The sequence below is a fragment of the Miniopterus schreibersii genome (assembly GCF_964146895.1).
Source record: "Miniopterus schreibersii genome assembly, chromosome: 18".
Lineage (NCBI taxonomy): Eukaryota > Metazoa > Chordata > Mammalia > Chiroptera > Miniopteridae > Miniopterus > Miniopterus schreibersii.
This window is the reverse complement of record NC_138121.1, coordinates 15,851,799-15,879,592: the sequence shown is the minus strand read 5'-3', so window position 1 is coordinate 15,879,592 and position 27,794 is coordinate 15,851,799. Positions and strand designations below refer to the sequence as shown.

At 33.8% G+C, this 27,794-nt stretch overlaps 1 protein-coding gene and 1 pseudogene across 9 annotated transcripts in view; one reads left to right on the top strand and one right to left on the bottom strand.

The window, feature by feature from the left end:
- NFAT5 (nuclear factor of activated T cells 5) overlaps positions 1-27,794 on the bottom strand; it is an 84,971-nt gene that overhangs the window by 12,858 nt on the left and 44,319 nt on the right. For 5 of the 8 annotated variants that reach the window (XM_081118549.1, XM_081118551.1, XM_081118550.1 and 2 more), the window contains 4 exons: positions 22,072-22,630; positions 15,420-15,612; positions 12,927-13,117; positions 9,845-10,017 (listed from right to left, as the gene is read on the bottom strand). In XM_081118549.1, coding sequence (XP_080974675.1) covers positions 9,845-10,017; positions 12,927-13,117; positions 15,420-15,612; positions 22,072-22,630 — 1,116 coding nt within the window. Of the gene's footprint in view, positions 1-9,844; positions 10,018-12,926; positions 13,118-15,419; positions 15,613-22,071; positions 22,631-23,083; positions 23,146-27,794 lie in introns of all 8 variants that reach the window. The other 3 variants (XM_081118554.1, XM_081118555.1, XM_081118556.1) reach the window with 1 other exon arrangement.
- On the top strand, positions 10,510-10,777 carry LOC308547756 (small integral membrane protein 12 pseudogene; annotated as a pseudogene). The gene has a single exon. The product of its transcript is annotated as a small integral membrane protein 12 pseudogene (transcript).

Genomic DNA, 27,794 nt, shown 5'->3' with positions numbered 1-27,794 from the left:
ACTCAAAAGTTTTAAGGGCCTCAGATGGTTTGACCATCTCCTTTTTCCTCCACTACAAAAATGGCAATATCCCAGATAAGGGAAGCTTCTTCAGCCCGGATCCCAGAATGCAGCCAATATCATAAAGTGAGGGAGAAGAAAAACTTTGTTGTTTTAAGCCATTGATTTTTTTTTTGGTTGCTTGTTACTGCAGCATCCTTTAGCTTTTCAGTTTTTAAGTTTGTATCACTTATTGATACAAACAAGTATCCTATCCTTATTAAATATATAAATGGCAAATGACATTTTCAGCAATGTCTGAGAATTTTAAAAATTATGAATATATATTCATACACACTGTCTAGAACCCACAGGGTTAATGTACGAAGAGAATGGAAATAGTTATTGGTCAGACACTGGCAATTACACACCCTTTTTAAATGAAAAATTAACTGAACTAATTTATAACTTTTTGGAGTAACTCTGGAACTAAATATGTGTTTTTAAGGGACATTAAAAATATGGTAAATATTATTTTTACTAGCAAACAATAAGAGGTGCAAAAGTATATAAATATATTGTATTAACAAAATGAATGGAAAGTCTATAACCTTTCCCCCCATTTTCAAATACTATGTGGAAATTCCACTTCACTGAATATTATAAAAAAATTTTTTTTTGTATCTCATTTTTTCCTTTTATGTATTAAAGGCCTAAGATGGCAAAACAAGGCACTTCTGAAAGTACAGTGTATATTTATCTCATATATATTTATATTTACATTACACAAGAAACTAGTCTGCTACTACTATTCAAGGTAATTTAACTTTAAATGTTTGACCTTAAAAAGCCTCTTTTCTCTTGCCTGGCCAGGTGTGGCTCAGTGGTTGAGCATCAACCTAGGATCCAGAAGATCGAAGTTTAATTCCTGGTCAGGGCACATGCCCGGGTAATGGGCTTGATCGCTGGTTGGAGGTGTGCAGGAGGCAGCCGGTCAAGAACAACTCTCTCATCACTGATCTTTCTCTCTCCCTCTCCCTTCCATTTTCTGAAGTCGATAAAGATATATTAAAAAAAAAAAAAAGTCTTTTCTTTTAAAAAAGTTTAATATTTACCCAACAGGACAGACTTCATACCAAACAGAGCTACAATCAGGATTATTTAAGCATTAACTGTTTTAGTTTTATCTTTAAGTAATTAGTAAGTTGACTCTTGAAAGTGATCGCACTACTTAAAAAATTGTAACATAAAAAAAGTAGCCACTTTTCTGGTATTATGAAAACTGTGTTTTTAAGATGCTTTCAAATTGTGGTCTAAAAAACAAAACTGAAAAAAGTAATGAATATCTGAATGCTGAAAAACAACAAAGCAAATATTTCAACCTGTCCAAAGAATTAGTAAAGCTTTTTAATAATGTCTGTGAAGAGAAGAAAAGTTTACTCAATGTATTTTTTTTCTTAAAGTTGTAAGATAGACAGACATAAGGGAAGCAGGAACTTATTATTAAATTCAGTCAGATTTACTACAATAAGCATTATAAGATAAAATCTAACATACATTATTGAAGAAAGCTATGATTAATTTAGCTGTATTAAAAGAATAACTACAGTCTTTGGGCGAGGGAAACAAAGAAAGAAGTAAACAAATGGGACTATATCAAACTAAAAAGGTTTTGCATAGCCCTGGCTGGTATGGCTCAGTTGGTTGAGCATCTTCCATGCAACAAAAGGCGGATCATTTAATTCCTGGTCAGGGCATATATGCCTGTGTTTCGAGCTCAGTCCCCAGTAGCAGTGTACAGGAGGCAGCCAATCGATGTTTCTCTTTCTCCCTCTCCCTTCCTCTCTCTAAAATCAATAAAAACATATTTTTTAAAAAAGTGTTTGCACATCAAAGGAAATTGTCAACAAAACGAAAAGACAATCTACTGAATAGAAGAAGATATTTGCCAATGACACATCTGATAAGGGATTAATATCCAAAGTTTATAAAGAATTCATACAATTCAAAATAAAAAACAATCCAATTAAAAATCAGGCAGAGGACCTGAATAGACACTTCTCCAAAGAAGATATACCAATGGCCAAAAACACATGAAATAATGCTCAACATCACTAATCATCAGAAAAATGCAAATTAAAACCACAATGAGACATCACCTGTCAGAATGGCTGTTATTAATAAGTCAACAAATAAGTGTTGGGGAGGATGTGGGGAAAAGGGAACTCTTGTGCATTGTAGGTGAGAATGTAGATTTGTGCAGTCACCATGGAAAATAGTATGGAGTTACCTCAAAAATTTAAAAATAAAACTGCCTTATGACCCAGCAATTCCACTCCTGGGTATATATCTGAAGAAACCCAAAACACTAATTTAAAAGAATATATGCACCCCTAAGCTCATTGCAGCATTACTTACAATAGCCAAGTTATGGAAGCAACCCAAGTTCCCATCAACAGACAAGTGGATAAAAAAGTGGTGGTACATATATACAATGGAATATTACCCAGCCATAAAAAAGAAGGAAATCTTACCATTTGCAACAGCATCTAGAGGGTATTATGCTAAGAGAAATAAGTCAAAGAAAGACAAATACTATATGATTTCACTTGTAAAACCTAAAGAACAAAATAAATGAACAAACAAAACTGAAACAGACTCGTAGATACAGAGAATAGACTGATGGCTGCCAAAAGGGAGAGGGATTAGGGGACTCGGTGAAAAAGGTGAGGGGATTAAGAATTGCAAATTGAGAGCTACTGAATAGTCATGGGGATGTAAAGTACAACATAGGGAATATAGTCAATAATATTGAAATAAAAAAATAATAATAATAATATTGAAATAACTATGTATGGTGCCAGGTGGGTACTGGAAATATCAGGAGGAGCACTTTGTGAAGTGTATGATTGTTTGACCACTGTGCTGTATACCTGAAACTAATACAAAATAATACTGAATGTAAACTAATAAAAAAAGTAATAAAAAATTACTACAGGAGGGTGAATACCAAAAAAGTATGAAGATTCATATTCTTAGTTTGATAAAGTATGACTAAATAATATAAACAATATATCAAATAAAAAAACCATATATACGTTTATTGTCTGGACAAATCTAAAGATGTTAAGAATGTAAAGGGGATGGTTCTTCCATCCCTTTAAAGGCATACAAACAAAAGACAGACGATGGATCCAATGGCCACTGTTAAACCAACAGACAGAAGCAGAAGGTCACAAGGCACAACATGAATTCTGGCATTAGGCCTTTTTTCCATTGAGTGTCTCTAGATGGAATATCAAGAATCTGTTTCCTCTCCTCCCTTCCACCTCCATCACCTTTTAGCCCCTTTTCCTTTTCTACCTCCCTCTCATCTTCCTGTTTCCTTCTACCTCCCATTCCAACTGTAACCCTTCTTATTAACCTATTTCCTTTTCACCTCTCATTCTACTCCAACTGCTCAAACTCGCCAAAATTGTTATATTTATGGAAATAAACACAAATCAGAAACCTTTAATGGAACAGATACTCTTATTTTTAATTTTAAAAAGATTTTGGGGGTCCTTTGTTTCACTATGTATTATTTATATGTTTACTTTTCCTCTCCCCTCATATACTCCACTCCAAAGTCTAAGTTCAAGCCTCAGGCTCCCTAAAGTAGTCAGGATAAAATTCAAATTCTTTAGCTCAACACACAAGTCTCTTTATGGAAGAGATCCTGCCTAGCTCTACTGGCCTCAAATCTTACCACTTCTCCAATCACATCAAACTCTTTCATTTCCACAAAGGAAGCATACTCTTTCATTGAGTATATTTATACCCTGTTCCTTCTATCCAGAATGACCATCTAAATCCCATTCTGCTCTATTTGTCCTTGAAGACATAGGACACATTTTACCGTCGCCAAGCAGTCTGGGTTAGATGTTCTTCTTTTCTACGTTTCCTTATTCATGCCTTTATATCATTTTAGAATATAATGAGTTTGCTTGTCTATTTTCACCCTAGCCTGCTAGATTTTTAAGCTCCTTAAGCTATCATGTCTTTACTTCCCGAGTTGGGCACATTGAAACTATCCTTTAACTATGAAGCTTTCCCAAAACTATCCTAAGACCTACTTTTGGAGATTAAGTGGCATGTCTTTTTTATTTTTTATTTTAATGCAGTAAGGGGGACTTTAACAGATAGCCAAGATTGATCAGCACTGCATTCATACTGAATAAATGATTGAATGAATGACAATGAGACACTATTTTGTTAGAACACTGTACTGTTTCTAGGAATTAAACTGTAGCCTCAATAAGCACAACTAATTAAAAAAAAGAACACCTCACCAGAACAATTTTACTGCCTGCCAAAATTTGCTGACTGATGCCACGAATATGAAAAATTTTAGTTATATATCACATTGGGGTTTTTTTGTTTGTTTTAAATATATATCTTTATTGATTTCAGAGAGGGAAAGGGAGAGGGAGAGAGAGATAGAAACACCAATGATGAGAGAGTGATTGATCGGCTGCCTCCTGCACGCCCCCGACAGGGGACTGAGCCCACATCCTAGGCATGTGCCCTGACCGGAAATCGAACCTTGGTCTCCTGGATCCTAGGTCGATACTCAGCCGCTGAGCCATGCCTGGCCAGGCTATATCACATTGTTTTTAAAAACAGGTCAAATAAAATGTCTGAGGAACAGAGACAAAATGATCAAACTGGAACTGATCAAAATAACTTACTTCATTTCAATATTTTCAGAAAAATGATGTTAAGACAGGGAGTAAAAGTATAGAAAAATGGTGACTAAAAAAACCTGTTTTCTATGAGTCATAAAATGGATTTCAGAGAAATGTTAAACAAGAAACTGTCTACCATATGGTCCAGCAATTCTACTCCAAGGTATATACCCAAGAGAACTGAAAACACAGGTCCACACAAAAACTTGTACACATATGCTAAGAGCAGCACGACAATAGCCAAAAGATGGGGGAAAAAACAAATGTCCATCAATGACTTAATGAATAAACAAAATGTGGTATATCCAAATAATGGAATATCATTCATCTGTAAAAAAAGAATGAAGTACTGATATGATACGATACTGATGGACCTTGAAAATATTATGCCAAGTGAAAGAAGCCAGACAAAAGGCCACATATTGTATGATTTCATTTATATGAAATGTCCAGAATAGGCAAATCCATAGAGACAGAAAGTAGAACAGTGGTTTCCAAGGGCTATGGTGAGAGGAGAATGGAGAGTGAGTGCTAATAGGTACAGGGTTTCTTTTTGAGGTGATGATAAAAATGTTATAAAATTAGATAATGGTGATGGTTGCACAACTTTGTGAATATAATAAAAACCACTGAATTTTATACTTTGAAAGGCTAAATTATATGGCATGTGAATTATAACTCAGTAAACTATTATAAAAGAAAAAAAAGTCTATGGGACAGAAAGCATGAATCTGATTGCATATAAATTTAAAATAATCAATTAAGTACCTATATGCCAATACCCTGCTAATAAATTATGAATTATAAGCTATATAATCTAAGAAGTATATCCACTATTACGTAACAGTTGATCAAAATAAAATCCTTCCTACATTCTGTAGTAGATACTATCTCTAAACAATGGGCAAATAAAATCAGCTGTCTCATTCATCTGCCATGTCCTACCTTGAACAAACAAGATTTCTTTCCTTTCTTGTTTTATAAAAAAATGAAACTAATCATGTCTATTCTATTAACATCACAAAGTTACTGTCAGGATCAAATAGAATAATGTAGTATAATTATCAGTGGGAAACTCACTGGAGCAATGCCCAGCAGAGAGGATGAGACTGTAACTATGCGGGGGTTAGATGCTGGGATTGGGCATCATCCGCCGCCATGTCCCCCCTCTTCTGCATCTGCCTCCCTGTGCAAAGCATACATTTTAGGCTGTTTGCTGCCACTGCCAGTTGGTAAGAAGCCTGCCACTGTGGAGGGCTGCTCTGACTGGGCGGATAGATTTATGAAGAAGCCAGTCATTTTACTGTCAGTTCTGTCGGTAATAAAGTTGGTATTTTCATCTCAATTTCTCTACCTCCTATGTGTCTAACTTCAATTACAAGTGGAACTTTTTTTTTAATCCTTACCCGAGGATATTTTTCCATTGCTTTAAACAATAAAGCAAGATTGTCTGACCAACCTACACACCTTTGGGTAGTATATTTAATGAAAACCTCTAATGATCAAATAAAATTACATTTTGAACACAGAATGACGACATTCATTAAACAGGATGATAGATCTTTAAAAAAATCAAATCAAACCATTAGGAGGAGTGTGCAGATCAAGAGGATTATTAGACTCTTGCCTCAATGATTAGATCTAATTGATGTTCATAGAAATTACCATTAGAATTATTTTAAGCTATGTTATACAATGAAGAAAAAATCAGTCTGTATGTATGAAAATAGTAACATTAATAAGAAACATGAAAGCTCTTTATCATGTAAACTTATTCACAAATTATTATTCTAACACTTCCTCTTCTAAAAGAGTTACAGGAAGTATACTGCATAAGGTACCCCTTTATTTAAAAGAAAGTTCTGCCTATGTTTATCTAATCCAGTTTCTCTAGGCAGACTGCAAGTGCCAAATAGTCAACTAAAGGGATAAAAATATATATCCTATACCTCCATAATAAATGACATTTACAAAAGGAAATGGAAGGGATACTACAGGTATTCAAGTAAAATCCCCTAATACAAATTTTGATCTACTTTCTAAAGTCATAAAAAAAAACCCTAAATTATACAACATAAATCTCCTAGATAGAGGAAACAGTTCTCTAACAGAATTTCAAACTTTAACTATAGTCCTAACCATGCAGAGGCTATGGCTACAAGGAAATGAATTGTTCAAATTTGGTTTTTCAGCACTGCAATTTAACTGATCGTGATGGCAATATAGCACAGTGACTAAAAGCAGAGGGTTAGAATCCTGGTCTCGCTATGTACTAGCTATGTGGCCTGAGGAAATAATCTCTCTAAAAGTCTCAATTTTATCAACTGTAGAATGGAATCCATATATAATGTGATGGTAAGGGTTAAGTGACATAATGCCTATAAAGTTATTAAGAAAATCCCTGGCATACAGTTAGAGTTCAAAACATGATAACTTTTATTATTAGCTATATATGCCTTCCACTGTATGCTGCTGCTTCTTAGGGCTTTCATATCCACGTCGGACACAACCTCCCAAGATATACTTTTTTGACAATGTGGACATATATTCTCATTAACGGTGATAATTAACAAGTGATAATAATAATTACAGATGAAAAATTTCAGAAAACATGTTTTCTATTTCTTTAGTACTTTCTACCACCTTTAGCTGGATATACTTATACACTTTAACAACACCTTACTGCATAGAAAATGAAGAAATAAATGAACAAACTAATGCAAGAAGGAACAAACAAATAAAGTTGGCAACCATCTCTCAGTCCCTGCTAAAGCAGTATGGTCTGAATTATCTAGCATCTCCTGGCTCTGGCCTTCAGAGAGTAGCTATGGTCATACTCAAAGCATTAGGTTACGTAAAAGAAAAACTGAATATGCCCCACTAAAATTGGAACTCCATCCTAATAACATTCAATGGCACATCTTGTGAATTACAATAAATTCAAAACTGAAGTACCCCTATTAAAAAAGATTTAGAACGCAATGAACCATCTACAGATTACTGATTCTGTCCCTATTGAATGTGATAGAATGAACATGGAACCTACAATCTTTATTATTATTTTTAAAATATATCTTTATTGATTTCAGAGAGAGGAAGGGAGAAGGAGAGAAAAAGTTGAAACATAAATAATTATGAGAGAGTCATCATTGATTGGCTGCCTCCTGCATGCCGCCGACTGGGGATGGAACCCACAATCCAAGCATATGCCCTGACTGGGAATTGAATCACAATCTCCTGAATCCTAGGTTGATGCTTAATTGCTGAGCCATGCCCATTGGACAGAACCTACAATCTTTAAAAGCAGCCTATTTAAAACTGAACATTACACAGAAATACCCCAAAGAAATACTAGTATCAAAATAAATTTTTCAAAATAATGAAAAAATAGAGAAATTCATTTGAGCTCTCTTAAGATCAGAAAGATACTTTTGAACTTTCTTTCTAAAATTAGGGTGTTTGCCAAGCTAAAGTATGGTTACAATAATTTCTGAAATGAATTAAAGGGAAAGGAAAAACAAGTTTTACAAAGGATAAATAATTTGACAAAACTAAGCTACAATAAAATAACAAAGGCCCTGTAACTGTCCTAAGGGGTAGCAAGGTCAAAATACCAGTGATATCCCAACAAGAAATTCAACTGAATGGAATGGGTCTCTTCTGTTCTTTTTAATTCAGGTATAAATTCCAAAGAAAAAATGCCAAAGAAAATTACTCTTGATGAAAATCTTCTTGAGTGTCGTATAAAGGAAAAAATTTCCTATTTATTATTTGTAATAATACTCATTAGAGGGAAACCAGAATATATAATGAGGTGCATTCAACAACATGATTGAATTTAAACACACATACATATCATTTACTTTCTGTGCCAAGGTTAGCAAAATAAGAATTTCGTTTCCCATTTCTAAACACAATACTATAATATTCAAATTTGTAATCAGAAATCCAACCGCTGTATATTTACAAAGTTCTGCTTACCTTACTGTTTCTTTTCTTTAAGTATATTTAACATAAATTATTATATTATTTTCAAGTGCATAACATAGTGATTTGACATTTATATACGTTATGATGTGATCATCACAATAAGTCACGGGACAAAGTTTTTATATTATTGACTCTATTCCTTGTGCTGTACCTGTGACTTATTTGTTCACCTCTTATTCCTTCACCTTTTCACCCATAGCCCCACCTCGTCCCCCTCTGGCAACAATCATTTTGTTCTCATCTATGAGTCTGTTTTGTTTGTTCATTTGTTTTTGTTTGTTTTATATTCCACATATAAGTAAAATCATACAGTATTTGTTTATCTCTGACTTATTTCACTTAGCACAATACTCTGTAGGCCCATTCATGTTGTTACAAATGGTAAGATTTCTTTTTTTGTTTTGACTAATATTCCATTGTGTGTATATCTTTTTTATCTGTTCATCTGTTGAAGGACACCCAGGATGCTTCCATATCTTCGCTATTGTAAATAATGCTGCAATGAGCCAGGCAGGGCATGGCTTAGCAGCTGAGCATCAGCCTAGGACCCAGGAGATCGAGGTTCGATTCCCAGTCAGGGCACATGCCCGAGTTGCGGGATTGATCCCCAGCGGGCAGTGTGCAGGAGGCAGCCGATCAACGACTCTCTCATCATTGATGTTTCTACCTCTGCCCCCCTCCCTTCTTCTCTCTGAAACCAATAAAGATATATTTTAAAAAATAATAAAACAAAAATAATGCTGCAATGAACACAGGAGATGCATATATTTTACCTACTGTTTCTTATGTTCACAACACAAAACACAGTTAGGATCACAGCAATTTATCACACAATGAAGATGCTGGGAAAATTCTTTGGCTTTCCAATTTACTTCTGGTAAACTATTCAAATTTTTTTTTTTAAATCAATATAGGAAGACACTAGAAAACTACAAAATGCTATACATCCTTTGAATTTTATTCAAAATTATCTACCTTTAGTATAGAAAATCTGACTATAGCTTTTAATGTTTCAAATTTTGCATGACCAAAAGCTGGAGTATGTGAAACATCTGAAATTTAGAGATGTCTGAAAGGTTAATAGAAAAAAAAAAACCCCACAAAAAACCAACCTCCATATATTTAATATCTCCTATTTTCTTACTTACTACATAAAATCGGAGAAGAGGGTGTCTGCAGTGTCAAAGTAGAGCCATCTTTCCTTGTGATATTAACTCGAAAAACCAATCTGGCACGAGTGCTTTTTTTCTTGGAACCAGCAATTCCTATTCTGGCTTCAACATCAGCATTTCTCAATTTCAATATCCCTACGCAGTCCACCCTAAACAAAGAAAAAAATACATTAACTGGTATTTTCTGTTGTACACAGAATACAATGTTTTAAATAAAAGCAGTCTCTTTTTTTTAAAGTTGTTTCCTTATTAATTTTTGAATATGTAATGTAATTATAAGGTTCCAATTTCAAAAGGTAGAGAAGGGTAAATTCTGAATATTCCTAATTCCTAATCTTCTTAGCTTTTCATTTATAATGGAAAAAAGAACAAAAAAATAAAATCACTATTTCAAAATCTGAACATAAGTAATGATTTACAAAAGATACTTTTGCTGTTTTGTTTTTAAGTAAATAAGTTTAGCCTCTTGTTTTTGGCAGTTAATTCAGATATTAAAATAGAGGAAATGGGTTTTAGTTTTAAAAATATTAGTAACTGTCCCCAAAAGAATGGAATACAACATAGTCATAAAAATGTATGATATAGGGAAGCCAGCAGAGGGCGGGGGCTGGACTGGGCAGTGCATGCCGCTGCAAGATGTCATGTGGCTTGTGTTTTGGACCGTGGTGTGTACTTATGCTCCCTATGTCACATTTGCTGTGGCCTTCGTGGTCGGGGCTGTGGGCTACCACCTGGAATGGTTCATTAGGGAAAAGGATCCCCAGCCTGTGGAGGAGGAGAAGAGCGTCGGGAGGACCAAAAGTTGGATGAGCTGCTAGGCAAAGACCACACCCAGGTGGTGAGCCTTAGGGACAAGCTGGACTTGTCCCTAAAGCTATCCTGACCAGAAACAGCCTAGAGAAGAATTAATAGAAGACAGAGGGCCACATGGGACCTTCCGTAGGCTGTGACTGGTCCTGTTACCATGTTGATCCAGCTCCAGAACCTACATTTGATTTGCACTGTTGCTTTTTCTGGCCCCTCCAGCACCACCCAGCCACACACATACTGGGTGCTCTTCTACAGTCAGGCAGGCAGACACACTAGCAGCTGAGGGACCAGTGAAGAGGAAGGCCTAGAAGGTTCTGGCCTGCAGGTTGTATTTGTTGTATGGTGGCCACAACTGCTTAGGGTTCTGGGTGCACTGCTGGAAGTAGTGTTATGAAATACATGTTGGCTGTCAGCCTCTGCAGGGAGGCAGTTTGACCTTAAGCCAAAGTGCATGGAATTGGGGTGTTGCCTTAAGAGAGATACCACAGGTCTAGTTCCCGTTTGCATGGGAAGAATTCTGAAATCTACCTGGCTCCTCCCTTCATTTGCCCAGCCTTTTGTGCTCACTCTTCCTGAAATTCTGTCCTACCAGTTCAGGAAAGGGGGGAGGAGTCCCTGGGGAAGGAGAACATTTTTCTGTTCTTGGCAGCCCAGGCTGTTCACCTTGGGGCAGGTGAATTTGCTTGAAAATAATCACCATCTTTAACCACCCCCTCCCCATCACTTGACTAAAGTGGTATCTGAGAAACATAAAAAAAAATGTATGATATAGGATAATATTTAATGTTATGGGAAAATACTCATAAGTAAAAAGTAGGTTACAAAATAGTAGGTACAATATTATTTCAATTTTATCAGAAAAAAGGATGGAAAGGTGAGTATCAAAAGAGTGGTTACTTCTGGGAAGTTGGCTTTTGAGGAGTATGGTTTTAGCCTTTTCTGATTGTTACTTATTTATTATTATTATTTTTTAAAATATGTTTTTATTGATTTTTAAAGGGAGAGGAAGGGAGAGGGAGAGAGAAACATCGATGAAAGAGAAACATCAACATCAATCGGCTGCTTCCTACATGGGCCCTCACTAGGGGACTGAGCCCACAACCTGGGCACTTGCCTTACTGGGAATCAAACTTGTGACCTCCTGGTGTATGGGTTGATGCTCAACCACTGAGCCACACCAGCCAGGCTATTTATTATTTTTTAATTATTCTGTATTTTCAACTTACAATGATTAGGTACTATTTTCATAATCAATTATTCCCTTCCTTTCTTCCACTATATACTTTTATTTTTATAATTTTCAAAAAATTAAAAATAAAATTTTACTGGATATTTTTCCAAATTTTCTTTTCCAATTAACTTCTTACTAACCTATGCAAAAATGGCTTTCAAAAAGAAACTGAAAACCAACTAGAGAAAGTCTTTAGCTATCCAATACAAATAATTACAACATAGGTCTACTCTACATCAATACATTAACACTTCTAATATTTTTCAGGCAATGAAAATGCTTAAAATGAAAAATATATAGTCCCAGAAGGACATAATTTTTTTGTAATATAGGAAAATAAGAACCAGAAGGTGAATTTAGACTAGATGTATGCTTTTTCACACCAAGATGGGTCAAAGTTGCCCTGGCCAGTGTGGCGCAGTTGGTTGGGCATAGTCGTGTGCACCAGAATGTTGCCAATTTGATTCACAGTCAAGGGTACATGGCGGTTTTGGACTCAACCCCTAGAGGGGGCCTGCAGGAGGCAGCCAACTGATGTTGCACTCTCACATGGGTGTTTCTCTCTCCCTCTCCTTTTCATTCTCTCTAAAAATCAATAAGCTATTCTTTAGAAATAAATAAATAAAAATATAGGTGAAGGGACCATGATGGTCTCTGTTAAACAGTTTCTAAAACAAGCACTAAGAAAACAGAGCTTAGGAAAGCAAACCAAATTATAATTTTTATTTCTAATGTTAATATTATTAATTCCAACAAATAAGTCTATATTATTTTCCAAAAAGCCAGCATTCCACCTGGCTTTTATTTCCCTGCTTTTCACTACAGGAATGCTCTAGCAAAGAGTAAGAGTTAATTTTAACCCATTACCATTCTTCATTAATCTATTTTTAAATTTGTCACATTTAAAACATTTTAATAAATACTCAAAATCTTCTTTTATACATTAGAAACAAAAAAATTTTCCTGTCATTATATACAATTATGTATATAATAAAAAAAATTTTACTAAGTACTTACGCTAGTGTCATGTTGTTGTTTGGATCAAGGCCAACTTCTATAACAGTAGTGCCTTCAATGTCCACTTCTTTGCAGGGAGTTGTATTTCGTCCAGTTACCCTGCAGGCCTGATAAAATCCATGTGGTTTCACTCGACCAGAATCATTACCCACAAACACTTGCAACACTACTGGCTCATTATGGCCTTCCAGCTGGAGTGAGATAACATGGAGCATAAACACTAATTAGCCTTTCAAATAATCTAATTGTTAAATCAAACATTTAGTACCAAGTCTTATATTTGTAACTGGATTATAATAAAGAAATAATTTAAATCCTCAAGAAAAAAAGAGAGGTAAAATATTTTCATAAAGGAAAGTTGGCTAAGTTTCTGCAAAAAATCGTAAATTTAAATTCTGCAATAATTACATTTTTTTAAATCCTCATCCAAGGATATGTTTTTATTGATTTTAGAGAGAGAGGAAGGGAGAGCGAGAGGAAGAGAGAGCGAGAGGGACAGAAAGAGAGAAACATCAATCAGCTACCTCCTGTACACGCCCCAACTGGGGATTGAACCCACAACCTAGGTATGTGCCCTGACTGGGAATCAAACCTGTAACCTTTTGGTGTATGGACAATGCTCCAACCAATTGAACAACCCAGCCAGGGCTGCAATAATCACATTTTAATTACAATTATAGGTTTAATGATAAAAGTATCAGTTATAATTAACATATATAAGCAGATGAGAATGAATACACAATGCGTTAGATATTTCTAAATTTATGGACTGCCAAAAAAGCCTGTGATTTACTCAGGATTTACCACCACCGCTAATGGAAAAGTCACTAAACCGTGTTGGTGGCACCATTATCATCATGATTAAATGAGAATACATATACTAAATTTTTACTCTCTTAAAGCTATTTGTTGAGTAGAAGTGTCTGAAGTATAGCTATATAAATAATAGAAAAATGGAATTCATTTTCATACACTAGATGCATACATACAACATCATGAAATCCTGGACCAAAACATTATGGTCTGAAAAATTGCTAGATCAAACCAGGGTCTACATTGATCATTAGAGGTCTCTAGCAAGCCTTCATAAATTAAATTATAACTTGTATGCTGAAGAATAAATATTTAAAACAGGATTTGGGAACAAATGTTTTCAATGCTGATTCTTGACAAGGTTTATAGTTAAACATTGAAGCTGCTAATATAGAATGCAGAAAATCACCAAATAACTTGTACAATGTACATCAAAATGCTTGGGGGGAAAAACTCATACAGCTTTTCTAACCCAGTATAGCTGTATCTCTGTAAAATGATATCATAATGAGGCAAATAAGCAACCTTTCCAAACTGTCAGTCAGCAGAACCTAAAACAGTGTCTGACACATAGAGGGATGCAATATTTGTTGAATGAATGAATCAACTTTTAAGGTCAGTCCACTTCCTACCATAGTTAGGCAATTATCTAACAATACTTCTGATCAGACAAGTACTTAGATAAAGCAAAATTTAAAGACAAAGCAATTAGGTAAAAAATACTGTCCAAACTATCAGAATGTCTACGTTAGATAAATATTTACAAAAAGCATAACTTAAATGTCTCACTTGCCTGTTACTTGTTTTGAGTTTAGGGGACTGCAGATGGGTTGATGTTGTGAGTAGTAGAGGGGTAGAAATCATATTGTACATGTGACTATTGACCAACTTTACAAATGGTCACCGATAAATTTCCTGATCCCAAGTTTCTACCATGATTTCATTCAAGTATAAAATGAAAGGCAGTCCAACTAAATACTGTTTAACTAACACATTTACACAAACTATTTATCAAGAACCTACCATGTGACCAGCCAAAATTCCAACCTGTTTGGTACTTTGCAAGGAGTTAGAACACTTGTTAAACATCTCCCACCCACTTTTTTTGGTTTGTCTTCAAAGAGAAATATTCTTTGTAACAAGGCATCCCAGGTGCTAAAATTTAAGTCCCTTTTTTTCTTTAGCATAAGTTCTGAACAGATGAAGACTCAGTTGATATCCTAGTTCGTAAACTAAAGACTTGTTACCTATCAGCCAATCCTTTCCTGAGTTGAATAGTCCTAATTACATTAGCCATTTTAAAAACCTTATTTTCTAAGTCTATAATAATTTCTTAAATATTTATTTGAATTCACTTTAAAATTTCTTAAATATAAAGTTTGGGAAGAATCTAATATGGTTGCTACTAATGTCAAATATAAGGGGAAGATAATTCATGATTTCCAGATACTTTTCTTATCAGAACACATTCTCATCTCCTTCATTTAAACTAAAATTCAAGTGATATCAAAGTAATAATATTTAGCTTATGGTTCAGTCAGACTTTTACTTTAATTTCTATTATATATAGTTAGCAAGCCTATCCTTCAATTTCAGGCAGTTCTTGCTAGTTAAAAACAAAATAATGAATAAGTAAAACTGGAGAAAATTCTTCATATATTGCTAAATTTTAAAAAATACCTTTACTGTAGGAAAGCCTTGCTGTGTTCTGTCCTTAACTGAGCCACGACTACCCTCAGTCAGGTACCGAGCTCTATGCTGGGTCTCAGGTTGTATAAGTATCTTCAGCTCCTTTCCTTCACTTTTAACAGGATACTGTCCACACAACATAGGGCTTTTCTTTATTCCAGTTCCTTTTTGGTTTTCCAATGTTCTGAGAAGTGAAAGCACAACATGGAAAAAGCATCAAAAAGTGTTGTTTTTACAAAAGTCATCTAAGATAAAGAAGGAAACAGAATAGGCAGTAACATTAAAAACAACCGATTGTCTTACTGACAAAATACAGTCTAAGGGAAGATACATTCCACAATAAAGTATATTTTAAAACTTTGTAATAAAATTTAACTAACGATGCAAAAATAAAAGAAAATTGGACAAGGAAAACAAAGGGCATATATGTGGTAGGAGGAAGGAAGAATGAATGCAATAAACTGGGAATAACAGAAAAGAATATAGCTAATGTTACTTAAAACCTTTCACACTGTACTTCAGTCAAAATAAATTTTTTAAATTACATATATATGTGAATGTTATATAAAGCTATGAGATTAACTACCATTATTTTCTAATCAGACTTGAAAGGCAAAAAAAAAAAAAAGTGGGGGTAGCAAAAAAGAAACAAACAAAGGGCCTTAAAAAAACTGAAGGTACATGTAGAACACTCTTTTGGATACTTTTCTCAGGACATCAAACTGAGAAAATTATAATTTAAAAAATCAGTGATTCAATTTTTATTGGAAATTAGCTTTACTCTAAACAATCTTTCCCAGAAGTATAATTTTTCAGAGCATTTTAATTTGTGATTAGTTAAATAATTAAAGCTCTTAGCACACAAAAATTTTATAATCTGGGCTTTACAGAAAGGCAATCTAACTTATTTTTTAACTTATTATTTTTTTGTTAATCCTCACTCAAGGATATTTTTTCCACTGATTTTTAGAGAGAGTGAAAGAGAGGGAAAAGGGGAAGGAGAGAAAGTGAGAGAGAGAAACATGGATGTGAGCGAGACACATCGATTGGTTGCCTCCCACATGCACCTCAACCAGGGCTGGGGATCAAACCTGCAACCCAGGTATGTGCCCTTGACTGGGAATCAAACCCAAGACCTTTTGGTGAATGGACCGATGCTCTAACCATTGAGCAACAACCACCAGGGCTAACTTATTTTTTTTAATTGCGTTTCTTACATTTATTTTATCATTCATTTTCTATGTGGAATATGGATTCAAAGAAAAATATTTCAAATGGTGGTTAGGACTTTAGGTAAACACATTTAATCTGAAGCACTGCAAATATGTCATAAAAATAAATAGAAAACAATATTGTTAGTTTTAAAATAAGTTGAAATTATCCATGCACACTTTTAAAAAGTCAGGGCCTATAATGCTTTCTGTATGAGCCTCCCAGTTCTAAGTTTACAGTAACAATGATGATTCAGAAGCCAAGACATGACTGTGGACAAAATTTCCCCCCAAACCAAACAGGCTCCTGGAGGAATATTATGACTTCAAACATAGAGGAGCAGTGGTGGCTAAGCAGCCCTAAAACTAGCTCTAATGTTTACCCTTCCACCTCTAACCATGTTTTTGTCTCAAATTATCAGTAACAAAACCAGTCCTGGTTCCATTCAGAGTCCAAACCACGGCTAAGGAAGGGACAGAAGAATGGAGGAAAGAAGGGATACAAAGGGATGTATAGTAAGACTGACTGGTAAGTTTTGAGGACAAGTAGTATTCAATCATCTTTATATTGCCTCAATCTTGTACAATTCCTAAAGAGTAGGTGCTGGGGGAAAAATTTGTTTACAAAAGCAAACAGAAAGAAGAAAGGGACAAAAGTAAGGAAAGCAGAGGGAAAAAGGAGTTTCTACAATAATAAGTGGCTAAGGCATGCCAGTAAGTTTGACATAATTAAGTCAAAGATTACCTGAGTAAGTCATTTAAAAGGCCCTGGAAGAATAAATGCTATGAACAAAAGTATCAAGTTGAAGCTGAAACAATGAGCAATAAATCCTATTTTTCTTTTCATCATTCTGGGTAGAAATGCAAACATTTGCTCTGAATGTAATGTGCAGTCCCTTATTCATAAAATTTTTATAATGGTATCTTGTTTTTCAGTCATTTTAAAATGAAAGTAAAAATATTCACTTACTGAAACTAATGTAAAAACATCTCCCAAAGGTGCACTGCAAGGGACTAAAAGGAAATAGAGCAAAATGCTAATAGCAGTTGTACTGAGTGACTAGATTACGGGTTATTTCTTTTCTTCTTCTATTTCTACAGTTTTCAAATATCTGTAATTAATAGCTATCAAATTTATAATAGAAAAAGGAACACTTTAGTTTGAAATATAAGGAAAATTTAGCATATCAATTAACTTGGAAAGATACAATTTTTATATTCACTTATGCTAGCAAAGTTAATATTTATGAGAATAGTTGATAATGAGTTTTACTATTTCAGTAAAACAAAATATTTCATTTTGGAAGAAGACTGTTGAATGAGTTGACAAAGTATACACATTAGGGCTTAAAGAAGAATAGCACATGTAACTAAACAATTTATGAAATGATACTTTAAAAAGCCCTTAAAACTATCTTTATTCTCTAGGCTTAAATGTAAAAATAGAACACATATATATTTAGATTTCTAGACATGTAAGACTATTGAAAACATCAACTAATTATTAGCCATTCAAATTACTAATTTTTAAGGCATGATGGCTTAAGAAAAAACAAGAAAGTATCAGTTTAATTGTATGGACTTTACTTCTAAATGGCATCTAAAAAGAAAATCCACTCTCTTGGCATATTCTGTTCAGAAGTATTAAAATGGCATTCTAATTCCTTTGTACTATATATCCTTCTGATTGTCTATGCCACAAAAATAATTTTCACTATAAAAATGCCTAAAAAAGGTTTCACATCCAGATAACATATCTTAATTTCTAGGACCACCTAGAAGAAATATAGGGCTAGTCTCAGGACATTTAGTTGAAGAATTTAAGGATATGGATAGGAATGTTTAAATGCCTAGTAGTTTCTGTTTTTAAATGATTTTGTTTTCTTAATAACTCTTTTGTTGTTGTTGCTAATCCTCACTTGAGGATATTTTTTCCATTGATTTTTAAAAAATATATATTTTTATTGATTTTTTGAGAGAGAGAGTAAGGGAGAGAGAGCAAGAAACATTGATGAGAGAAAAACATCAATTGACTGCCTCCTGTACGCCCCCTACTAGAGATCGAGCCCGCAACCCAGGCATGTGCCCTGACTGGGAATCGAACTGTGACTTCCTGGTTTATGGGTAGATGCTCAACCACTGAGCCACACCAGCTGGGCTCCATGATTTTTTAGAGGGAGTGGAAAGGAGGGAGGGAGGAAGGGAGGAAGGAAAGGAGGGAGGGGGGAGAGAGGGAGAGGGAGAGGGGGGAGAGGGAGAGAGAGAGAGAGAGAGAGAAACATTGATGTGAAAGAGACACATCGATTGGTTGCCTCCCGCATGCATCCCAACCAGGGCCAGGTTGGGGATCAAACCTGCAACCCAGGTATGTGCCTTGACAGGGTAGAACCAGTGACCCTTCAGTGCACAGGCCGATGCTCTAACCACTGAGCAACACCAGCCAGGGCATAAATTTTATGTAATATTGTAATCATATGAAAATGCTATTTCCACCTTAGCGATCAATAAACTGCTGTACAGAACATATTTGAGAGTACATTTTCTATAATTTAGCATTATATAAATTATAAGTTTATGGCATATTAGATTTAAGGCTCCATATCTCTCTCTCAAAATATTTCTAAATATGTTTCATGTTCCTAACATTTTTCTTGTTGAAAAATTTGGGACTTTAACTTGAGATCCTCTTAATTGTCTTCAAAGGCCTATTTTTCTCTATATTTATATATTGCTTTATCCTTTTCTTGACAGAGTTCTTAATAATTCAAAATTTAAGCTTCTTCCATCATTTCCATATGCTAGAGTCAAATATTTTTCACTACGTAAGAAGCTGGACATTTCTTTTCCTGCTTGATGAATTTCTGTTCCAGGTATTATTTCATGAGAGATTTTATCTTGACAAATGTTATTATACTTTCCCTGAGTAATCTCAAATCATTTCTAAGATATATCATACAAAAAGCAGAAGCAGAAAGGAAGTAGGTCAAATATCTGTTTTATGTTTTTACCCCCCAAGATCTAATTGGCTTTAATAAGCAATTCATGAATGGGGCAGTATCCCTTCTAGCAACTAAAAGGATGCTCTAAGATATTGATTTAATAGCAACTGCAAACCATGTGTGTTGACTAACTCAAAGTCAAAATTTTATTTGTTTTTCATTTGAAACTTTAACATTTATTTCAGTATGAAAATAAAAAACTCTCTTCTGGAACTTAAAAACAAAACCCTTTTTCCACTGAATCCCAAATAAACATATACCTGTATTTAACGATAGATGTACATGAGCTTTTTAGTTCTGTGCTGTTTCAGAACATTATTTTTAAAAAAATTTAAAAGATATGTTTTTATTGATTTGAGAGAGAGGAATGGAGAGAGAGAGAGAGAAAGAGGCAACCATCAACTACCTCCTGCATGTCCCCTGCTGGGGATCAAGCTGGCAACCCAGGCATGTGCCCTGACCAGGAGTCTAACCAGTGACCTCATGTTTCATGGTTCAGAGCATTATTGTATAGGTAATAGTTATACACATATGTTCTAGAATTCTTGAATCTGCTAATGGAAACATTTTAAGAAAGATTATACCTGGTGGATTTTTTTAGATAATTTCCTAATCTGGGCTTTCTAAAAATAAAAAACAGGTAAACGTGCATTTTCACTTAACTGTATCACCCCAAAGGAGTTTTAAATAAGAGCAGAGAAGCAAGTAGCAGAGAATAATTATTGCTTAAATGGTAAGTATAACTTTCAAAATGTTTGAGAGAATATTTAAGGATAAGTTTTAATATACATTAAAAATACTCTCTGTACTACTCAATTAGTTTAACTTATTGAGGTTTAATTCCTGGTCAGGGCACATGCCTGGGTTGCGGGCTTCGATCCCCAGTAGGAGGTGTGCAGGAGGTAGCAGATCATTGATGTTTTTATCTCTCTCTCTCCCTCTCCTGTCCTCTCTCTGAAATCAATAAAGATATATTAAAAAAATAAAATAAATTTTAAAAAATGAGCCCAGCTGGCATGGTTCAGCAGTTGAGCATCGACCTATGATCCAGGAGATCAAGGTTTGATTCCTGGTCAGGGTACACGTCCCAGTTGCAGACTTGATCCCCCAGTGGGGAGGTGTGCAGGAGGCAGCCAATCAATGATTCTCATCATTGATGTTTCTATCTCTCTCACTCTCTCCTTCTCCCTTCCTCTCTTTGAAATCAATAAAAACATATTTAAAAATATATATATATCAATGATGTCATCAAGTAGTAAACAAATCAAAAGCTTCTCCATCACTTCTGTGACAACCTGAAATTGCAGATCCTGGGGCAACTAACAATCTCTCAAAAATCCAATGTGTTAAATTTTATAAAACTATGTTGAATATACTATAGGAAACTCTAATTAAAAAGTCTAGCAATTAAATATTAAATAAAAGTACTAAAGGAATTAAAAAGTTAAAAATAAGTCATAGTATTCTGTACTATATAGCAGTGAATATTCTGTAATATAGTTACAGAAATATATTTAGAGAGTGTTGTGCACTGGCAGAAATCAATGTAAACTCAAACACCTACTATGATCCTGTTCTATCACCCTTTGAATGCATAATACAGAAGCACAGAAAAAAAAATTAATGATGTATTTTTTAAAAATCCCAAATCAGAGCTGTCTGTCTGCTCTCTGTCTATTGAGTCTGTCTCTATTTTGCTTGGCAGTTCAGTTTGTTCATTAAATTCCAAACAGCTGGGGTGGGGGGTGAGGGGAGAATTGAGCAAAAAAGAGAGAAAATTCATGAACATGGACAACAGTGTGATGATTTGGGGAGGGGCAGGGTGGATGGGGAAGAGGGCATGGAGGGGATAAATGGTGATGGAATAAATTAAATTAAAATTTAAAAATCCCAAATCAATTAAAATAAATATATAAATCTAAATGATGAAAATCAAGTCATCAATTCAGTCTTTCTCTTATTTTTATGAAATAAAAAAAGTCTAAAATCCTCACAAAAATGGAAATTGATTGAATCATATGGAGAGATGATGTGAAAGAGAACACAAACTAGCCCTTTATGAATGTTTTGAGCTGTTTTAGCTAGTCAATACATGCTAGTTATTTTTATAAGTAAAAATATTCTTAAATCCTTTTAAAATATAAATCTATTTGAAATTTAAAAGTTATTTCAAAACAGATTATTTTATTTTATACTACTTAATCATACCCATAGTAATATACCTATTGCTAAAATCTGTTGATATTTTATTTTTTCTCTAAGTGAAGCTTGGTAATTTTCAGTTAAAATTTTCAGGTATTTCAATGATAAAATTAGTATCTTTGCTTTATATGCAAACTTGAGCTGAGCAATTAAGAAAAGTGGGGAATGATTTGTTTTGTTTTGTTTTGCATAATGGTGATAGAACTTAAAAAAAAAAAAGTGAATACCAACCCATTTCCTGCTTTTGAGTTGCCTTTGTTGTCCGTGGTAAGTTGAGAAAGCACATAATGAGGTGCTTTGGCACTGTCGGCATCAAATATATCCATATTAGATTCTTCACAATCTCGTCGTTTGACCCCCGGCCTCTGCTTTGGATTTCGTTTTCGTGATTTACGAGGTACCTCAGTGTTATCATTGTAGGAACTGGTGCTCATGTTACTGAAGTTGGAGGGGGAATCCTCCATCCACATACTGCAGCTCTGCTCAGATTCCAATCCACACCCCTCATCCTGGCAGGACATCCGACTGTTATCCAACAAGTCCTCAGGTGGTGGTGAGATGTACAAGACTGTGTGCCTCTTCGGTGTTGATGGATGCTGCTGAACTGTGTTACTGGTTAACTGCTTTTCACTTACCCCTCTGTTACTTACCCCCAAGGCTGAGGAGCAGCTCTCCACTTGCATAGCCTTGCTGTCGGTGACTGAGGTAGAATAAATGGTAGGGCTGGAAGAGGTGGTAAAGGAGCTGCAAGCACCGCCCATGGAGGAAGAGGAGGGAGCTGAAGAAGCATCTGCAGTGTACAATTTAAGAGTAAATACACTATACATGTTTTCACCTATGCTGGCTAGCAGTCCCATTGAAAATGTGATTTGTGAACTGATTGTTTTTCCCCAAAATGAATAGTTGGAATTTGGTTAAGTTTTAGAATATCAATGCTTCAAGCAATACAAGGCCTAAGAAATGCATTTTTTAAAAAATGCCCAAATAGCATTATTTTACTTGTGCTATAATTGATAGATTTTTTAAAAAATCTCATTTAATGTTTTAAGCTGTAAAGCAAGAACAAAGCTTTTATTGCCTCAGCTGGATGTTTGGTTGAATTGTAATCATTTAAAATAATAAAGAAAACCCCAATATAAAATATATGCTTCTGGTCCACATTCAATGCCAATTAAATAATTTATTACAGAATTTGAAAAGTGGGACTGTGCTTAGCCACAAAATATTAAAATAAGTTTCTAACCTATGAAGCAGAGAACTACAGGTCATTTTTAATGCAGACACTCCCTGCTTCAGAGGCAAATCCTGGAATAAAAATATGAGAAAATAAATGAGAAAAGAGCTGCTGATTATTCCAGATATCAATTATAAAATGAGAAATAAAGAGAAAAAATATATAATCAACTGAATTGGAGGCAAAATGGAACTGGTACCGTCACTATGTCACTATGATTGTTGTCACCATGATATAGAAGAATAAAAGTGAAAAAGGTTTGATTTGGAACATGCTGGGTTGTAGAAGATAAGCAAGTTAACCACTGACGGTCTCTAGAAGTTCGAAGTGGTAGTTCAAAACCATGGTCTCTAAAATAAATAAATCCATCTTAAATGGCAGAATGGAAAACAGAGTAAGGACTGATTATTGGATGGAGTTCTCGTATAAAGTATTTGATTACATACTCAGCAACTGGTTATCACTGTCCATTTCCTCTCTCTTTAAGGGCCTGCTTGATTTAAACTATTAAATGAATTTCCTAATACCATATGAGTAATAGCAAATTTTATTGGCTGGAATCTAACAACAAAGAATTAAGCAGGAAAAATCTCCAGAGATCACCAGAATTGGTTCCTACAAAAAAAAATGTTTTTTTATAAAACCGGTTATCTATTATGCTTAGCAAAAAAGATTTAAGTAGATCTTTTCAAAATGTGTGGCAACTGGCAGAATAGCTCATTGAAAGCTACTACTTTAAATCCTTAACAGCATAACCTTAGAGGCACACTAATAATGTTAAGGTTGGACGCTGTCAGTCCTAAAATTTTACAAATACCATTTTATCTTGTATAAGATATGGAAAGGTTTATAATTATATACACAAAAATAAAAATAGGTAACATGACAGACAACTAAAAGATATGTTTATATCTAAAATTAATTTTTATCTATAGCCAAGTATGCCACTGTTTTAAAGTGGTATGATGAAACTTAAAATTGTGATATGCAGTTATTGGAATTGTAACATTCATATCAATTATAATATAAAGAGTGAAATGTAAGAATGCCAATGATGTCTAGATAATCAAAAGCCAAGTGCCAAAGATTTAATTTTAAAATGAAAACATGTACAAAAACACTTAAATCATTCGAAAGAACTAAACTCACAATTTTTCATTACTTTTAAGGCTAAAGAGTATAGTAATTAATATTAGCATCAATAATGTGATCTACATAATGCCACACGAGAGATTACTCCCAACTGCCGTAAGTCAAAGAACTTAGAGCAATTAGATGATACCAGTTCCATTTTCCAGTTTGTATCCTTGTCAAATTCAGTAGCTGAAATTGGAAAATTCAGTCATTTTAAACTGCATTCCAATTTAAAGAAAAATTTATCAATTTTGTATCATGCATTAATGCAATCTTTTCTTAGTAAATAAATATTTTAAAAGATCTGTAAAAACTACAAAATCTAGATGCTAATGTCAGTGACAGTTTAGGAGCTGATTTGTAGCCACTTTGGGTTTAAATAACAAGTTTTCCCCTTGTTTTTTGAAAAATGAAAGAATTCATTTTAGAAAAATAGAAAAATTATGTCTAACATTCCTCCATCTGTTCCAACTATTGGCAAAAGTGAAACTAAATTTTTATGTGTGTACAAACCCATGTTCTTCATTTTCAGAGAAATACAAGTATGCAGCATGCAATATTTGCAGTGGAACACACAAAGCATGCAGCATGAATGCTGTGAACTTGTATTTCTATACATTTCTATAAACAGCTTTCCCCCACCCACGCTTTTTCAATCTAAGTACCATCCACATGAGAATGCAGAATATGAACATCGCAGGGATCCCTGTCTTGGACAGATGGAAAGTTCAGGTGAAAATCAACTATGAACTCAAAAGCAAGTTATGTGGTTTTTATAAATTTAATCTGCAAGATATAGCCCAGCATTGCTCTTTGGTATACTATATGAGTTTATCTTGCAAATCTTATCAAAACAAACACGGTTATAAAACCCAATTGATATAATCATACATAAATGTCTGTTCCAGGACAGGTATGCCAAACTGTGATCTCATACCCTACATAAACTAAAATATTCTATACATTTTCCTTGGAACCTAACAGACAATTTTAATATTTTACCTGCAGTTTCCTGGATATAGTTATTCAATTAAAAAGTTCATTAGTACAAAACTATGACACTGAAAACATAAATTCTGTCAGAAGACAGTAGTAAGCATCCTTTAATTTAAAGAGTATTACTTTTTAAAGCCTACCTCAGTTTGACCCTAAATTACAAAGATTCTACTCACTTTAAGACTATAACAAATAAAACTATAAAAGTCTTTACCACAGTATCATTGTTGCTCTGATGAAGATTATAGTGGTGTATAAAATCTTCCACATAAAGATCAGCAAGACATCGCCGAAGAGCATTAATAATGCCAAGTGAGGTGGTGGAGGGTAGGAACTGTGAGCCCCTTGAGAGCATGGACAGTATCTTATCTTAGGCTCTTCCAACGCTTAACATAGTGCCTTGCATGCTATCTGTTGTTAAATTAACTTATGGGAAGCCAGTATTTGATATGGGTTCTGAATTATATTAAAGTTAAACTGGCAAGTAAATGTACCAATGTGTTCATAATGGACACATCAGGCTTATTTAAAAAAAGATTTACTACTCAAAATACTTAGACTATATATCTGATAGTGGGGAAAGGTTTAGACGTAACTTAAGAATTTAGAGGTAACTATTTGCTATTTCTGTGAAGAGCGCTATAATAACTTTCTATCTTAAAACTATATATAAACTAAACTACCTACTTGTACACTAACCTATACATTTGCTAAGAATAAAAATCCTTAATATCTATTAAAAACAAATGCATAAAAATACTATCAAGAACATATTAGATTTCTCAATACTAGTTTGTTGTTTCTAAGCATTCCCAGAAAAACACTAAAAAACATTCCTGGAAATATTATAAATATAACTAAAGGTCACTGTATCATTAAATATCAAGAAAAAACTTAATTGACATTCAGTAGAACAAAAATGCTAATGCAATCCTGCCTCAAGTATATATTCTTTTTCATTTATAAGTTCTTATAAATAAAATATGCTACCTTTCTTCACTATTTTTTGGTTTTGAGTCTCCATTTTTATCTATTAGGAATGTAGAGACTATGCTTAATTGCTGCATATTAAAATACAAAAACTCAAACATAAAAATGTTTTAGTAACTGCTTTTATTTTCTCATTGAGCAGAGTAGTTATAATGTATTTGTTTTATAACTTTATAATTTTATTTGTTCTTTAAATCCCTTACCAATCCTTCATAAAGATGGAAGTTTTTCTTAAATTTTTTCTTAAACTTATCCTTTCACCTAAGTAATGTGTAAATAAATTTTTATTGATTTTCTTCTTTTAGGAAAAAGTTATCTTTGAACCTAGAAGGATTTTATTTTCCCACAGTATTATCTGTGACCACAGACAGCACAGCAAACCAAAGAGAAAACCTATAGACCATTTCTACAATTTACTAATGTAAATTTATAATCTCAAAAGAATAGATTAATTCTAAAATTTTTAAATGAAGGGAAGTATCACATCTATAATGTTCTAATAATTCTATTATTAAGGGCAGCCAATTACTAGGTAAAATGTCGGTAATGATAGTGAACTTCAGTTGGACATATGTCTTCTTTTAAGAAGATGGAATCATTAAGGTTAACTATAAATATTCAAAGTAGTTGGACAAAAAGAGTGGCAGATAATATCTACAAGGATAACCCAGAGGATTTATAAGTACTATTAATTTGATTACATGGAGAAAACGGATTTTTAAATACTACTACATAATAGAAACCCATATAGATTTTATATACTCCTTGCTTATACAATATTTTAAAATTAAGAACAATTAGCTCTAGATTTGTGAACTAGAAATTATTTTAATTACCATATCATTTTAATGCTTAAAATACTATTAAAAGAGATGATACTTTATATGGAACTAATTAAGCTTTTTTATAGAAAGCTCTGAAATTAGAAACATTCTTTAAAGTCCTTAGAAGAAACAAATACCTTTTACTGATTTAAAATATATGACAGAAATTACATTTAACTAAGCTTTCAAGATAACAATGTGTCCCCTAGCATTTAAATAAGCATATATACTTTATAGCTTTTCAATATTAGTGCAAAAATCAGTCGCATTTCCTAAGAAAGCCATTAAAACAAAAGCCATAAAATTTTACAAGTGTGTTAAGTGAACCAATAGTGGAACGGAGAAGGAGCAAACTATTAACTATTCGGAAAATAATCAAAAACAACACAGGATGTTTAGAAACAATTTCTGGTCTAAAACACTTACTGTTCAACCTTAGTTATTGTTTTTAAGTATTTCATTTTTCTTACTGGTAACAATAACTTCAGATCTAAATATCTATCTTGTTTGATAAAGTTACCAGATACAAGGATATATTTTCACATCAAAGAAAAAAGATATTGAGAAAAAAATTATAAGGCCAACATTCATGTTGCCAAGGGACTGAAAAATCTAGGACACACAAAGTGGCTGCAAACCTGCTTTGTCAACACCTTACATGCCAACCTTCGTTTTCTACTTTTCTTCTTTTTCTTACAGTATTAATGTAAAGTTTAAAACTTTACCAAAAATTTTAGTTTTCAATCAGTATCAATCCACTATTTAGAAACAAAACA